Source organism: Durio zibethinus, chromosome 1 (assembly GCF_047325235.1).
Source record: "Durio zibethinus cultivar Kanyao isolate XHJ-2024 chromosome 1, ASM4732523v1, whole genome shotgun sequence".
Classification (NCBI taxonomy): Eukaryota; Viridiplantae; Streptophyta; class Magnoliopsida; order Malvales; family Malvaceae; genus Durio; species Durio zibethinus.
Window position 1 is genome coordinate 33027767 of NC_143162.1, and position 17168 is coordinate 33044934.

At 33.3% G+C, this 17168-nt stretch overlaps 3 protein-coding genes across 4 annotated transcripts; 2 read left to right on the forward strand and 1 right to left on the reverse strand.

The window, feature by feature from the left end:
• Positions 1-1609: 1609 nt before the first annotated feature.
• Positions 1610-4662, forward strand: LOC111311275 (N-lysine methyltransferase). Its single transcript, XM_022910649.2, has 6 exons — positions 1610-1836; positions 1945-2181; positions 2281-2354; positions 3184-3319; positions 3455-3736; positions 4083-4662. The coding sequence occupies exons 2-6, from the start codon at positions 2062-2064 to the stop codon at positions 4344-4346; spliced, it is 876 nt and encodes a 291-aa protein (XP_022766384.1). The 5' UTR covers positions 1610-1836; positions 1945-2061; the 3' UTR covers positions 4347-4662.
• A 2069-nt stretch (positions 4663-6731) lies between these two features.
• LOC111312382 (putative pumilio homolog 7, chloroplastic) lies at positions 6732-12177 on the forward strand. 2 transcript variants are annotated; one of them, XM_022912594.2, is made up of 6 exons: positions 6732-6909; positions 7062-8416; positions 8549-8711; positions 10121-10284; positions 11319-11574; positions 11724-12177. In XM_022912594.2, exons 2-6 carry the CDS (start codon positions 7062-7064, stop codon positions 11826-11828), a joined length of 2043 nt encoding a protein of 680 aa, XP_022768329.2. In that variant the 5' UTR covers positions 6732-6909; the 3' UTR covers positions 11829-12177. The 2 variants fall into 2 exon arrangements, with proteins under 2 accessions (XP_022768329.2, XP_022768328.2); XM_022912593.2 differs by having other exon boundaries at positions 6778-8416.
• A 497-nt stretch (positions 12178-12674) lies between these two features.
• On the reverse strand, positions 12675-15842 carry LOC111312383 (annexin Gh1). Its single transcript, XM_022912596.2, has 5 exons — positions 15718-15842; positions 14620-14765; positions 14291-14509; positions 13515-13727; positions 12675-13196 (listed from the first exon to the last, which is right to left on the reverse strand). Exons 1-5 carry the CDS (start codon positions 15791-15793, stop codon positions 12900-12902), a joined length of 951 nt encoding a protein of 316 aa, XP_022768331.1. The 5' UTR covers positions 15794-15842; the 3' UTR covers positions 12675-12899.
• Positions 15843-17168: the final 1326 nt, after the last annotated feature.

Consider the following 17168-nt stretch of genomic DNA (forward strand, 5'->3'; position numbering starts at 1 on the left):
AACAATTTTTTTTTCTGAGGAGAGAGTGGATTGAGAGGACGACAAATGTGGAAGCTACAAGCCCACTAGTTGTAAAAATGATCATCACAAAGGATCAAATAATTGCAAGAGCTTTGTATGGTATGAAGCTATCCTGCTGACCTTCAACAAGTAACTCTAAATGATTAACTTTTAACACCGTTCACCCTACACATCTCTTCACATTCTTAAAATTGGTTAAACTTTTTTTTTTCTTACTACTCATTTCAATTCTTTTGTCCATATTTTTTAATGTCTCAAAAATATGCTCTTCTTTTTAACCCTTTCGATGAAAAATTTTTAACATTTAATTCTCTTACTTTTTTATATTTCAAGATTAATTTTCATGATTTTTCTTTTTTATAGAAGAGAAGCTAAAATTTAATGAGATGAAAAAAAATTGTAAGTATTAAAAATCAAATATAAATTTTACGATAATTTTAGGAGGTAAATGAATCATTTGAGTTAAGTTTTTTATTTTTTTAATTTTTGGACATTAAAATTTTTATACATCAATTTTATAAAAAATTAAAATTTTAACATAAAATGTACTAATGTTAAATTTGTTCCTTAAAGTTTATAAACGTAAAATGAAGACAAAAAAAAAAAGATAGATGAAATCTTATTTTTATTTTTTATTATTTAAAGTAAAAAATAATTTAAATATAATAATTTTATATAAAGGCGTAAAACTATGGTTTGTTATTTAAATCAATTTTTATTTTTAATTTAAAGGATCAATTTTTGCAATAACACTTTAATCCTACTGACAAAACAAATTTAAGATTTTGTCATGTTAATTAGTTGTGGGTATATTAAGTCCCGTAATTGATGCATTCATTACATTTCCAGTTATTAAATGACATAAAAGTTTGACGTTTCAAAACTAATCAACCAACTTCTCTTTAGTACAATTTTTTATTCCAATTGAAGCAAAATTTAAGTCAATTATGACAGCCAATTTGAGGTAAGAAAGTAAAATATTGCGCATGTTACTACTATTATTAACCGTTCATTAATACAATAGGTGAATTCACGAAAAGCACCAACCTAAAGAGCTTTGATGATTGAGATAGTATTTTATTTTAATTAATTTATGTAATATTTTTAAAATTTTTATATAATATAGTTGAAATTTAAAATTTAAATTCATTTAAACTTTGAATCAACCAAATTCAAATTCATTGTCTTCTCAAATTTAAAATCTTCAATTTTAAACACTAAATTTATAAATTAAAAAAGATTTCAAATTCAATAAGTTTAAATTAAAAGATAATAAATCAAATATCGGAAAAAAGGGATACTTCAAAATTGAAATGGCCAAAAAAATCCAACAAAAAATCTCAAAGGGGTATCAGATTCCGGTTAAATCAGTTAAATTGCTCCATCGAACTGACACGTAGCGGTGGAATTGAGCGCACATGCTCGGCATTTAAAAGGCCAACCAAACAAAAAAAAAAAGGAAAATCACGGACAAAAGGGCGGTACAAGATTCAAAAATCAGTACACCACCAAGTGGAAGTGGAGAGAGAAAGTCGACCCGGTGGCTGCGTTCCTCACCATTTTCATTTCTTTTTTTTAATTTATATTTGGTTTTTAAAATTTTGTTCTTTTGTTTTAAAACTCGAGTAGAGTAGCAGCCACTCTACTCTACTCTACTCTTCTTCCAACTCTTTTCACTATATATATTTTAATATATTTAAGCAATTCAAAAATTAAAACATAAAAAAGGTGAGGTTGAGATCAAAATTCAAAGCCAAAGGCAAAAACGAGAAGAAAGGAAGGTTCCAGATCAAGGGAGGGTCAAGAGTAGGACAGGTTCGTCATTTCGCTCTTTTTCTCTCAGATCCCGTTTTCTTTCATTTCATTCTCTTCACTCTTTCAAAGTTCTAAAAACAGTGCCCTTCGTTGTTGCTGTTGTTGCAGAAAAGGAGTAAAAACGGAGGAATCGAAGGTGGTTCTCCTTTTTTGGTTTATTTAATCAGAAGCATTTCTATTTTTTGGTAGTTTTGAGAGTGGAATTAGAGAAAAACCCAAACAAAAATGGAGAGGAGCACTCCAGTGAGGAAACCACACACTTCCACAGCAGATCTGCTCACTTGGTCCGAAACTCCTCAACCCGATTCCCCTGCCTCCGCCCCTCGCTCCACTCGCCCTCACCAGGTTCTTTCCCCTTTTCTTTTCTATTCTTTTTTTTTAAAAACCTTTTTTTGGTAGGTGAGTTAGTGTTTTTGATTGATTTTTTTTTCCGATTAATGGCAGCCGTCCGATGGGATCAGAAAAGTGGTGTTTGGAGGTCAAGTGACCGATGAAGAATTTGAAAGCTTAAACAAACGGTGAAATCTGCTTCCACCTTCTTCCTCTCCTTAAAAAATATCTTCATTTTCTTTTAAATTTATTTGAAAACTTTTTAGCTCTATATATATATATATATATATATATTATATTATATTATATTATATAAATATACTTTTAGAAACTCTGGGCTGTTACTAGAATTACGCACTTTGTGCTTTTAAAAAAAAAAAAAAATTGTTTCTACCATTATCTCGCTATTATCTAAAGTACCGTTTTGTAAATTTTGAAAAAGAAAAAAGAAAAATTTCCTTCAAATCTGCTCGTTGTTTAAAATTTTGAAGTTTGATCTGTTCAATTGTCCGTGATTAATTTTTCTTTAGCTGTTATTTGTCAACCGGTAATTGGTGATCCATCGGATCTCCGCTCTGATCCACTGTACCAACCGTTAAAGGAGATCTAACTGTACCGACTGTAACTATTTCTAACGTACCAAATCAATCATGTCTTCTGAATCGGATAAAATGCTCTTACTTCTCGGAATTATTAATGCTACTAGATGATTTTAATGCATATCTGCAAATCAGTTAGCACTGAAATGTCTGAAAATCATTTCTTTTTGTTTTACTATGATTTGTTTTTTCGTTGGCGTTCTTAAGTGAAACTCAGGGAGGCTGTTCAAAATTTGTTGGATTCTTTTTTTTCTTTGTCACTGTTTCTACTGTCCAGGGGATTTGTTAGGATAAATCAATTAACCCTTAAGCTTTTAGTGGAATGAGAAAACAAATTTGTGCCTTGATCAATTTTGCATGTTCTTGGTGGCTGTGCATTTTGGTTTTATGCTTCTTATTCATCTGTTGCAATTTGCAGGAAACCTTGCTCTGGATATAAAATGAAGGAGATGACCGGTAGTGGAATTTTTGCAGCCAATGGAGAAAATGATGAATCAGAACCAGGCAGTGCCAATCCCACTCCAAACAGCAAAACAGGACTACGAATGTACCAGGTATGCTTTCAATTCTTTCATTTTCAAATTCTGTTATGGGGATGTGGATATTAATAATTCATACCAATGTTTAGAACATAATATATTTGTATCAAGTAATGTATCATTAAATATTTTGATGTTTGGTACTATCAGCAAGCACTAGCTGGAATCAGTCACATCTCATTTGCCGAGGAAGAAAGTATTTCCCCACGAAAGCCAACTACTCTTACTGAGGTGGCGAAACAGCGTGAGCTAAGTGGAACACTAGAAAGTGAGGATGCAAAGTTGAAGAAGCAGCTCTCTGATGCAAAGTGTAAAGAGCTTAGTGGACATGACATCTTTGCTCCCCCACCTGAAATTTTACCGAGGCCTACAACTGTACGTGCATTGGCATTGAAGGACAATTTTGACATGGGCGAACCTGATCTACATAATGTAAGTACCTGTTAAAACTCCTAACTTGGTAAATTTTGTCAATTTATTAACAAATTGTGCCTAATGGACTATGGTATGCTTTTTTTCTTTTGGTTGAGATTATTTGTGCAACAAATTGCACCTAAGATAGTTAGCATCCTTATATTTGGGTTTGGAAAAATGTTAGTAAGTAGGAGATTTGCATTTCTGACTGTGTGCTTCAATTTTACTTACACAGAGTAGTTCCTAAATGAGGTTTGCCTGTTGCAATCATTCAAATACTTAAGTTTGTCATTAAGTGGCTTTTGCATCAATAATTTACAATTGAATATCTAATTGGTTGTTAAATTTGGACGTTATTTTGTAGCCTGCTGGAGGTAGCATGTCAAGTGAGGAGACTGCGGTTAAGACAGCGAAGAAAATCGACAATAAGAAATTTGCTGAGCTTTCAGGAAATGACATATTTAAGGGTGATGTTCCTCCAGGTTCTGCTGAGAAACCACTCAGTGTGGCAAAACTACGGGAGATGAGTGGCAGCAACATCTTCGCTGATGGGAAGGTGGAGTCTCGAGACTACCTTGGTGGTGTACGCAAACCCCCTGGCGGCGAAAGCAGCATTGCTTTGGTTTAACATCTTAGGCCTAACTCCATCATTTTGCTCTAGTGTGTCTGGTGTTTTCTGTTATCTTTAGTGGGGGTGTGATTATAATTATATTATTTGACATTTTCATTCTGGGTTTGGGGCATTATGTTTTAGGTTTAACATGTCAAGTTGAGCTATGGACCTACCTATGCTAATTGCTTTGTTTGTCCATAATCTTGTGTTTTTCAGTCCCATCTTGGTGAAGGTATTGGGCTGTTTCAGATTTAATTTTTATTGCTTAGTGCTACATTTTATAATTATATTGTTTGTGTGAGTTCTTAATTGACCTACATATTTGGACTTATTTTGTTAAGCTCTTAATTTAAACCCCCCTTTCGTTGAATTGAGAGTATTTGACCATCAAAACATCCTAGGATAAAGTCTAAGGGTCAATTTTTTTGTTTTTAATTGGAGGCAGTGACTCGGAAGAAGAGCTAGGGAGTTGTTCAAATGGCCTCAAATTGGTGCCATTTCTCGGGTTAAATCGGCACTGACCAATTTGTCGAAGATAGGGGGAATGGAGATGGTAGGTGGCAGGGTGAGAGACTTGAGAGGGGTGACTGAACCATTAATGTCCATATCATTGTCTCATATCTGACAATCAGCAAGCTGTTGGTTTGGCAAAATGGAATTTGGCATTTAAGGAGTGCATGGGTATGATTAATCGATCAGTGCCACGTTTTTGTCAATACCTTCGTCTTAGTTTAGTGGTCACTGCTGTCTGGTACCTGTTTGTTTACATGTTTTTGGGCAAATGCAAATGGTACAAGTCAGTGGCAAATACAGAACAAATTTTTATTATCATTTGATTGGTTAGTGTTTTTATTTATTATTTTTTAAAAATGGTATATAAAATAGAAGGTTAAAAAATAAATCATATAATTGATTAAAATTAATTAGTGTTTAGTGACACTGGCTAGGGAAAAAGTTAATTAATGTTTAGTGACATTGGTAAAGGAAAATGTTAATTAATGTCTATAAGCATCGGTTAATTAGATATAAACTAATGTTGAACTTTCAGTTTTAATGATTAAAATTTAAATTTTTTTATAAAAAAAGTAAATATCATGAATAATTTTAAATTATAGTAAAATATTTAATATGATATTTTAACTTAAAAAATTTTTAATGTGAAATTTAAAAGATAAATTTATTAATTAATATACCTCATCATTTGAAACTAATATAATTAAAAGTGAATATCATATTAATTAATAATTTCATAATTTAAATATCATATTAATATTTCATTGTAGTTTATGGGATATTGTTAACGTTAACTAAAAATATGAAATTACAATTTTCTTTTGGCAATCTTACTTTTCTTTTTTTTTTGAGAAAAATAAAGCAAATAACAAAAATTATAATAATTAAAATTAAAATGAAGCTGAACTGTTATGTTGCAACTTAAAATTTCAAATTGAAATTCATTCGAATGCCTGGTTTTGCATCTGTAGCTTGCATTTGATTTGTAAGAATATGTTCGTAATATATATATACTCCTCAATTTTCCCTAGTAAAAGAAAATCCAAAAGATTGATTTGGTTTTGACGAGATCACCCTGGCCCATTATTCCCATCTAGTTAAAAGATGAATCCACTGGCTTAATCTTTTTAAAATAAAGCATATTTTCCCATTTCGTGAAAAAGGTGCTCTCATCCTTTTGTTTTTGATTTGACCAATACGATAAAACTGTATTGATCAATGAATGTTAGTGCCTGACTTTTATTCCTGTGCTTATAACAATTGCATTGGAAACTTGGCCCAGCTTTCAACCCTGACATGACATCGATTCGTTGATTTTTTCGGTTAGATTTTTAAAATTTACGGATTCAAAGGAATTTAATTAGATAATATCTTATTAATATCAATTAAAGAGTTCAAAGTGTGAACGTGTAGGCTAAAATTCTTTTAAAAAATTAATATTAGAGGGGTAAGTTATTTGATGTGGTTAGCTTTAGCATAGACATCAAAGGTCAATTTCATGATCAAATTACACCCCACAAGTTAACCATCGGATTTTGCACGAATGTCCCAAAATTTCAACAGATAAATGGTTATAAAATTCTTATTCCTTGTTTTCAGCAATAAAAACAAAATGGATATTGTTAATTTTAGTTCCATTAAAAAATTAGGTCAAGTAATCAAACTACTACTGAGAAAATCAAGCAATCTTTATTGCTATGGAGGTTAGCATTCTGTTTTGAATTTCTAGATAAATACTGAAAATAAAAAAAAATCCAAAAACAAACCTAAAAGAAGTCTAATTTCACGTTTTACAAGTAACATTCTTTATCTTTATTTTTTTTCTCTCTTTTTATTTGTCCTTTTTCACTCACAGTGTAGTACCGACTTTCCTCACTGCAATGGCGAGAGCTTAAACAATAACCTTTCCGTACACTTTTTTTTTGTAACCGTCAAGATAAGAAGAGAAAAAAAAATCCATCATTTTTTATTTTTTTTCTCTTAAAAAAAAAACCCCAAAAGCCAAATCAATCAAAGAGACAATCTTCAACTAAAAGGGAAACGGTTTTTTCTTTTTTTTTCCCCTGTGAGCTTTCTGTATTCTTCTCTTTTATCAACTTTGTTTAGTATAAAAAATCATATTTGCGTATTGGGTTTTAAGATTGGTTCTTTGTTTTCCTATAAAATATTCTCTTCGTATCTATAAAAGGTTGTTTTTTTTTTTTTTTTTTTGGGAAGATGTTTAAACTGGGTGAGAAGAAGGAGAAGATGATGACAAGGGACATGAAGAGAAATAGTGAGCTTGACAGTTTATTGAGTGAGATCCCTCAAGCTCCTACATTTCTCAATCTTCAACAACATTCAACAACGAGCAGAGTTTCTCCTTCTCCTTCAAGCTCTTTCTCTAATGGGTTTTCTTCTTCACCCGAAGAAAGTTCACTATTTGAAGACCAACAACAACCCAAGTTTCATCATTATGGACTCTGGTTGGATTCTAAATCATCATTTGATTCTCATTTCAGAAATAAGAATGTCAATGAAAAACAGCTGGTCGATGATGGTTTTGGCTTGTGTGAGAATCTATATCAAATGCATATTCGAGATGAAGAAAGAGACAGAGATGGTTCTGGTCTAATGAGGAGATTTGAGAGGGACCCAGATGGTTTTGGCTTTAGTTTTGGTGATGTTTTTTCTTATAATGCTGAAAAATATGGTTCATATGAAGGTTTTAACGAAGGGTTTCAATCTTCTCCACAACAAGTTTCTATGTGTTCTGATGGTAATGATGTCATCAGGTCCACATTGCTTGGTTTGCAGAGTGGATACGAAAAGGGTCATTCATTGGGGTCTCACAGTATTAGTTACAATCAGTCTAATGATTTGTCTTCAAAATCGAGTTGGCATAATAACCATAGAAACTATCTTTCCGAGCAGAGAATGGAACAGGGTAGGATTCTGGATAATAGGGGAATTCTGTTACACAATGCTTTTAGCAATAAGCCCTCCCTTGATGATCCTTTTGTTTGCTCACAGCAATGTGGAATGGATGGTAATGGAGGTAGAGCTGTTATTGATTCTTCGAGTTCTCCTAGGTTCTTGCACAGTAAGATTCCTCTTGAGGAGAATGTAGAGGATCAGAGTGTCATCATTCAAGGAAGAGATTTGAAGTATGATATGGACAACAAGGGCCATGTTTCATTCAAGTGTCATAAGAAAAAGTTTCTCAAAGAGATTGCAATGCAAAACCTTCAAAAGAAAAGCTCTAAACTTGATAAAATTCATGGAGAAAATGTGCGACTGATCCCAAGTCCGTATTGCTTGGTTGAGTTTCAAGGTTGTATATATCACATGGCTAAAGACCAGAATGGTTGTCGCTTCTTACAGAGGATATTTGATGAAGGAAGCTGTTTAGATGTGCAAATAATATTCAATGAGGTTATTGACAATATCGTTGAACTTATGATGCATCCCTTTGGAAACTATCTCGTGCAAAAATTGCTGGATGTGTGTACTGAAGAACAAAGACTGCAGATTGTTCTCATGGTGACCAAAGAAGCAGGGCAACTAGTGAGGATTTCCTTGAACACATATGGGTAACAGCTTCATTATAATTTAATTTTTCATTCTCTGTTCTTTTAGTGATATTCTTTGCTCTTTTTTTTCTCCCCCATATCTTCTCTTCCTAAATATACTTGTTACTAAGTGAATTTACTGCTATATTTCAGTACACGTGTGGTACAGAAGTTGATCGAGACTCTCAAATCCAGACAACAGATTTCTCTTATCAAATCCGCTCTTAAACCTGGAATTCTTGATCTTATCAAGGATCTCAATGGAAATCATGTGTTGCAGCGCTGCTTGCAATGCCTTGACAATGAAGATAATAAGGTATAATAATGAGGGAGAATTAACTTCTGAGTTTCAATACTAGTTCTCATAAATCATCCTAATCATGCACATTCTATGTTCTTTATATTTTGGGTTATTTAGAATCATAGTTTTCTCTAAAATGAAGCATTTTCATGTGTGATTCACAAATATCTGTTTAATATGTTGTGAAGGTCATTTTATAATAACATCATGGGTTTGCTTTTTGTTGATAACTCAATTTTCAAATCTCAAAATGCATATTTTGCATTCTTTAATTTACTTCTTTTGCAACATAAATCTAATGTATTGCATTAAATGATGTTTACTCATCCAACTTTGTTTGTTTGAATAGTATGTTGTAGGCTCACTAATTACATCAATAGGAACTGCTTTAAAAAATTTTGGCCATCAACTACAGTCTCATTTCATCATGGCAACCTACTACATGGTATATCTCCAGTTAATTATTTGGACAGATGTCTTGTTGCCATTGATTTCATCTTGACAAGGGCACTCAAGTCTTCTAAAGAAAATTATATAGTTATCTTGGAGGTCTTTATCATATGGCCTATCACCTATGCACTTAATTTAGTCGCTGATACCAATTAGAGGCATACCTTGGTTTGATGCAATGCAAAATTAGAAGATTAAAGACCACAACAATCTTTCTCATTTTTTTTGAACATGTTTCTTCTCTTGGTCGATGCAGGGTGCCTTTTGTGTGTGTATTTTGAGACTGCACTATAATTTAACTCTTTGTTTGGTAGGTGTGCCTTCTAAACAGGCAGAAACCTTTCTTCTAGATGCAGGCTTAATTACAGGTATTAGCATATTGCCGATGCATGACAAGCAAGTAACATGAATGCAAAGAGCCAGTATGAAGGAATCTGTTCCATCATTCTGAATATTTATTAATATGAACATTCTTTCCATGGGATAAACCAACCTATGACAGGCTATAATAGGATGTGCGATAGACAATAACTAAACCAACACATGATTCTTGAAGATTTCTTAGTCCATTGGGAGAACATCTTTTAGCTTCCAATTTTACAAAATTGGTCAGGCGCCCTTGTTTTGAGTCGTGAACTAAAGACTATAATTTCTTGCTTCCAGTCATAATTGACACATATTTTACGCAGTAGCTGCTTCATCTTATCCCTTTGTTCACCTAAACAAAGGTTTAATTAAAATGGCAGGAACTAAGCTGGTTTCCTGTCAGCTCTCTGAAAATTATATCCTATATCTCCTCATATGCCCTTTCTATGTAGATTCTTCCAGAAATATGCTTTGGTGCATTTCCTGTGTTAAAAATTCAGTCTCTACTTTGATGCTATGCATTTTCATATGACCTGATACATATCTTTTTAGTCAAGTTTGATTCTTAAACCTTTTTGGTCCTTTGTTTCTGTCAACTACCAATGCAGATTATTTTTGATGCTGCTGCAAAATTTTGCGTAGATATTGCCACTCATCGTCATGGATGTTGTGTGTTGCAACGCTGCATTGCTCATTCCAATGGGCAGCATCGAGATAAGCTAATTACCCAAATTTCCAGAAATGGACTTCTTCTTGCTCAAGATCCTTTTGGGTAATAAGCCAAGATATTATTGTTTGGTTCTTTCTTCCTAGTTTCCTAACAAATAAGATTCTTATTGCAGGTTTTGATCACTAACTTGGATCAGGGTTAATGAAAAATCAATCCACTTATGTATTTAATTATTTATATGATTGTCATGCTAATGAATTGTATCAATCATAAAAAAAAAAATCAGTTGCTTCATTATGTAGTTATATAATTTTTTAAGCTAATGAATAATATCGTCACAAAACTAGTAGTTGAATCCTCATGTAAAGATGCATGTATGTAAACACAATTCTTTGGGATTTTCTATGACCTACAGATCAGGTTTCTGAGAGTCATAGGTTTATTTAGTAAACATAATTCTCCATCCATTTGTGATCCTTCTAAATTATATCAAATGAGCATGGCTTGTACTCACTTGGTATTGAGAATACATATGACAAGCTAACCTCTTGAATACCAAGTTGTGCCTGATATGCTTTGTGTTTCAAGAACTTGTTGGTAATTGCTTACATCTCATTTATCTAATTTAGATGAATTAGCAATCTTATAATTAGTTAGCTATGAATAACAATGCAGTCTGCTTTTTGGTTCAGCTTTTGTGTCTTTTCTAAACATATTCTTCATGATATGTGGCAGATTTTGCATTATCTACAATCAGAATTCTTTATGTCTCTTTTTTCCTTATTTTCTGTACTGTACATATCAGGTATGGAAACGGGAAAAAAAAAAAAAACCCTCCAACAAGAACTCTGTTACATTAGAAATAGATGCATTCTGTGAAACATATATGATCTATTAATTCTCTCATAAAATGAATTTTGATAAAATCATGGTTGACTAGAGGAGGATTTCATCATAAAAATAGTTCTTTATCATGACTAAAGGAGTATGTTTTCTAAAATGTCATTCCTTCCCTCGCCCCCTCCCCCACCTGGCATCCCCCAGATAAAAGAAGCTTTCTTCTATCATGGATTTTTAATTAATTAGTTTAATTTATTTTCTCTCTGATTTGTAGTCTTCTTTTGTTTCTGAAACAGAAATTATGTTGTTCAGTACATTATAGAGCTAAAGGTCCCCTCTACTATTGGCAACTTGCTTTCTCAATTCAAAGGGCACTATGTTCACCTATCAATGCAGAAATTTAGCAGTCATGTGGTTGAAAAATGCCTCAAGCATTTTCCAGAGAGTAGGTCGCAAATCATCCGTGAGTTAATCTCCGTTGTCCACTTTGAACAATTATTGCAAGATCCATTTGCCAACTATGTCATTCAATCTGCTTTAGTAGTAACCAAGGTATGGGCACTTGTCATTTTCATGCTTTGACAGTATTTGTTCAAATTTGAATGAAATCTCTAGTAGTAGCTATCTTCATCTCTTGTCAAGTATGTGGCTTTGTATGAAGATGTATGATTTTCATCACGTAAAACATTTGTCTCGAGCAGGGTCCTCTTCATGCTTCTCTAGTTGAAGCTGTCCGACCTCACACGATTTTGCGTACCAGTCCATATTGCAAGAGAATTTTCTCACGGAACCTCCTGAAAAAGTGATGGGAGTTACTTTGCCATTGTTGTTGTGCTTCCAAAGTTGCTAGCTGTTCACTACAAATAAGTAGTCACGTCCTTGGATTACTAGATATAGAATGTACATGAAATTCTGATGCTGCAGCTGTCTTGGTGGAAGGCTTATAGCTTCAGATCAGTGGATCACCTCCGAGAGTCCTAAGGATGTAGAAGAAAATTTTGCTTCTAGTTGTTTATTATGTAGTTGCAACTTGTATTAATCTGTTGTTTTGTTGTTGTCTTGTTGATCCAAACTTTGGATGTATGATATTTTGTCAGGTTTAAGACTGCATTTCTGGCTAGGAATATTGCAAATCTGATTCCCAAATTTCTCTTAGGTTGCATCTGTTCTTCATTTTGAATATGGAGATACTTAAATAGCTTTTTTTAAGGGAACTTGATTGGAATAGATGTCAAGTACTATAGAAATTTTTTTTTTTGAGAAAACAGATATGCTGATGAAAGATAACAGTTCTGTGGCATTGAGCGTTTCATTGGATTTGCAATTTGGGATGATGCAGAAAGATACCAATAATTACAATTATCAGAGATATAACGTTCAAAGTGAAACAGGATAGACTTTCTTTTTTTCACCCCATACTTTCTCCAATCAGTAATTTTTTTTTCCTGTTTCTTTCTTTTAGGTCATTGTAAACTAGGGGCATAGACATGTTTGTAAAGATTAATCGTTTGATCATTCACTTGCTAATTTGCTTGCACTGATCTGAAAGATCAGTTAGCATCACATTTGTTGACTGTGCATTACCATATAATACTTATCAAGATCAGTTACCAGCATTACTGCATGATCAAGGATTAAAAAAAAGATTAATATTGACAGGTACTGGCTTCTGCTGGATATTCGATAAGACCAACAAACATACAGAAGATTAATTCTTCGAGCATAAACATACTCCTGCATATAGTTTTAGGTAACATAGATAAAATTCTCAGACAGCTTAGGACTCAGAAAAACAGGATCACATCATAGCCAGACAAGACCATAATGGTTCGGTCATAGACATAATACTCGATAGAAAATCATCTCATGATAACAGCTTAAGCCTCTACATGTCCTGCGAGTGCCAGAAGCATTTTTTCATAGTCTCCATGAGTGTCCTTGTCGATAGCACGATCCAGTGGGACACTGTTCCTTCGCTGGTACTCATCTGCTATGATCCTTAGATCAACCTCAGCTCTAGTGGTAACAACTCTTGTCAGAGCTCCTTCATCTGTTCCTCTTTTATTAATTGCCAGACGAAGAACCTTCTCAAAATACCTTTCAGGGCAGGTCAAGCACTTCACTGTGGCCCTCAGTAGTGCAAGGAACTCATCCTTAAGGTCAGCCTTCAAGTCCTGCAGATGGGAGAGGCAAAGACCAAAGAAACTTTATCAGAGGGACTGGATATCTCAAGTGTATAAAGTAGCCAATTCAGGAGGCATAAATAGCCTGAAGCCTATGTTTTGTGTAGCCTACAATATTGATACTTTTGTCTAATGATCTAAATCATTTGGTCAACATGCTCAATATTGAGATGAGTAAGAAGAAGATTTATTGAGAAACAATCGGCCTTTGTTAGAAAAGTAAATACCCCTTGAAATACCATATGCAAAAGATAACAAAGTCTTGAGTAGAGGGGGCAAAGGAAGCACAATCTCAATCCATCTTTTTACCTTGTTCATATCATTTCCATACTCATTTTTGTAGTGATTCAGAGTTGCATTGATCTGTGCCTTGCTTCTTGTAGCCAAAACCTTGATAAGATCATCATCATTGTAAGCTTTGTGTGAAATTTTCTCCTGGAGTAACTTGGCCTCTGATTTTGCTAGAGTCATATTCACCTCATCTCCCTCATATCTGTATGCGCTCACAAGAGGTAGGAGTAGCTGGGAAGGAATTAAGACACAGAAATAAGCAGTCATTCACAACAGAAAACAAACAATAAAAACATCATTGACCCACCAATATAATAAACAAGGAGAGAGAGGACAAAACACCGTTGAGAATTTGATAAATAACTTAAGCATCCTTCTAATGAACCCAGAGTTTGATTATGTGTTATTTTTCCTATTAAAGCTGCTTCTATTTGATTGTGACTGACCATGGAGTGACGGCCTGTTCTGACCCATGTAGAAATGGCGTTCAAAACAACAAAAGAGATGTTCTTGTTAACAATAATTATTTTCCATCAATGTCATAAATTAAGCAGTAAAAATTTACCAAAACGTAAATGCTAGCTCTTATTTCATAGGTTTCCCCAGAGCTTTCTTCAGGTAAAAAAGAAGAACAAGAAATTTTACAGGCATAAGTGATGTTTGGTGAATGGAAAAAAAAAAAAAAAAGTTAATGATAAAAATCTGTTATTTAAGCATAAAAGTTTCATGAAGAAAGTACATTTCAAAGTACGGATGTTCTCTCACAGTGCTAATAGTCTAAAAGATGTACGCACCTTACGGAAGTCACCAGTTGTGTGATGAGCAACGTCCTCTTCAAGCGATTTCTTATAACGAGCATGATAAGCCTGCCTTGCATGAAGTAGTTGGTTAGCAGACCGTGTGCAGGCTATTTCCATGAGGACCTGATTGCTTGACGTCCACCTTTTGGTTGCTTCATTAGCCAAAAATGCATCACGTTCGGGAGGATCAAGAGTCCAAAGCAGTACCACCCTCTGAAAGATAAGGACTCATGAAGGCAACTTCGGTTATCCATCATTCAAGGAAATAAAATAAGTTTGTAGCATACTGTGTACCAGTGAATAAAGTGCTTTTTCAAACTGACCTCAAAATCATTTGAGAGTTCCTTGTCCAGTCTCTTGAGGAGATCTTCTCCATAGGCTTCAGCATAAGTTTGTCGAATCAACTTACGTTGCTCAGCATTTCTGTGACCCAATATTTCTATGATTAAGCCCTCATTAGTTCCCCATCCTGCAACAAACATCGATCAAGCTTTACATCAAGGTACGGAGAAACTGCCTCATAAAAAGACAACTAAAAGTTTAGGATCAAAATTCTGGCCGTTTATTTTTGTTTGTTAGACTGGAGATTATGCAACGTAGTAGCTTCAAATCGAAAAAAGTCATTGAAGTAAAAACCCAAACATCCATTTTTCACAGAAAAATTACATATTCACTCCCAGATTACAAATTATATACCCATATACTCCTGATTCAAGTTTTCAACTCTTTCTCTGTTCGATCTTTGAAACCCAAACTGATCAAACCCAAACATCCATTTTTCACAGAAAAATTACATATTCACTCCCAGATTACAAAATATATACCCATATACTCCTGATTCAAGTTTTCAACTCTTTCTCTGTTCGATCTTTGAAACTCAAACTGATCATTAGCAATGGCATGTATTTGTCTATTTTTGCGCATCAAAAGACTAATACAGGGTCCCATATGCCAGAACAAATTCATGGTCAGATATAAATTTTAAAGGACCACAAAATCATACCATCAGATCATCAAACTGATCTAGGGAAACAGAATTTTGAAGATCAACTACTAAGCCTCAGTATAAACAAAACAGATCATCAGGCATTCAAATATAAAGCGACTCGTTTAACCAATATAAGGCCATTATCATTTGATGATTATATTTTTCAACACAATCTTCACAAATCTTGGCAGATCATCCCAAGATCAACACCTCCCCCCCCAAAAAAAAAAAAAATCTTTCGGTGTAACAATGATAACCATTTTCAATTCTAAAATCAACCAAGAGAAGGTTTAATCGATATAGATCATACCAAAAAGTTTGATCCGATCAATATTGTAGTGAGAAGATCAACGTATACAGAGTTAGATCAACATAAGAGAACAATGTACGTAGGGAGAAAGAATAAAACGACATAAGTTGAAAAAGGAGGGACCTTCAAAGGCTTTTCTTAGTTGTTCACAATCTTGAGATAGAGATGGAACTGTCGAGGGCACTGTAAGAGTCGCCATTGTTTTTTTTTTTTTTTTCCCTTTCTTCCTCTGTTTCTTGTCTCTGTTTAGAATCGAAAACGAGAAGCTGGTAGGAATTTAAGGGCAATGTAAGTCAGGATATACCGCGTCTAATTCTTCTTTTGTCACGTGAGTACTCTCGACGAATGCTACGTTGCAACCTGCCAGTACATCGTTATCGGCTTAGTAGGGTCAAACCTGATCGATAATTGGGAGCCACGTCATCGCAATAACCTTGGAGATATTTGCGGTAATATGGTGTGGTTGATAATCACTCTGCTTCTATTTCTCCTAGTCCCTTTTTTTTTTTTTTAAAGGTGTGAAGTAAACTACACATGCACCCATAGTTTTTTCGATTTTTTCACTTACAATTTTTCAAAATTTTTATTCTTACTTGTACTTATGTATATAGCGGTATAAAAATCAATTAAATTTTAATAAAATTATAAAATTATTTTTTTTTTGACACCATTATTTTTTTTGAAAACGGAAATGAATTATAAAATTATAAATGAAAAAATATTTCATAAAGATGTATGTGAAAAATCACAAATCAAATAGTATGTATATAGGGTTTACTCTTTTTATTTCTATCTCGTTTATTTCATATTAAATAGTATAAAGTATGCAAGTTATTATGTTAAATTCATGTTACATATAAAATATAAAATATATATTTTAATTTTTATTAAATTTATATATAATTTTTATGTAAATTTTAATTCAAATGACTTTGATTTTTTATATCATTTTCATGTTTTATTATCATGTTTATTTAAAATTATCAAAATTATAATGATATTGTAGATTAAACATTTTTTACATTGTTTATAAAGTGTAAAAATTGCATTTAGATGAATCACTTCCTAAACAAAGTATCTTTACACTATTTTGGTTGATATCACCCCATTATACCTTTCTAAAAAGAATTTTAATTGCAAAGTGGTTGACATCACCCCATTATACCTTTTTAAAAAGAATGCTAATTGCAAAGCATGATGAAAATGTTGATTATCTTTTAGAAAAGCAGACCCCTTTTGCTTTCTCATTAACCATTATTGTTTTTGTTACTGTTACTTCTCTAAAGTCCAAAACTGTATACATCACGTAGCTTGTACACATTAGAATTATTCGTACTCTTTGCTACATATTCTCAGTGACAAAAATAAAGTTTCAGAGTTTAAAATTTTAAGCTGAGTGATGAAATTAGAACTTCTCATGGCTTAAAGCATTCATCTTCATAGAGTTACAAGTCCATCGATCAATTTGCTAGTTTTAAAAATGGTTTCTTGTTTTAGAGCATCGAATTTAGATGGCTGGCAGTGGCATTACCTTGCCACATTGGGACCATAGGTACAAAATATGATCGCAGAGC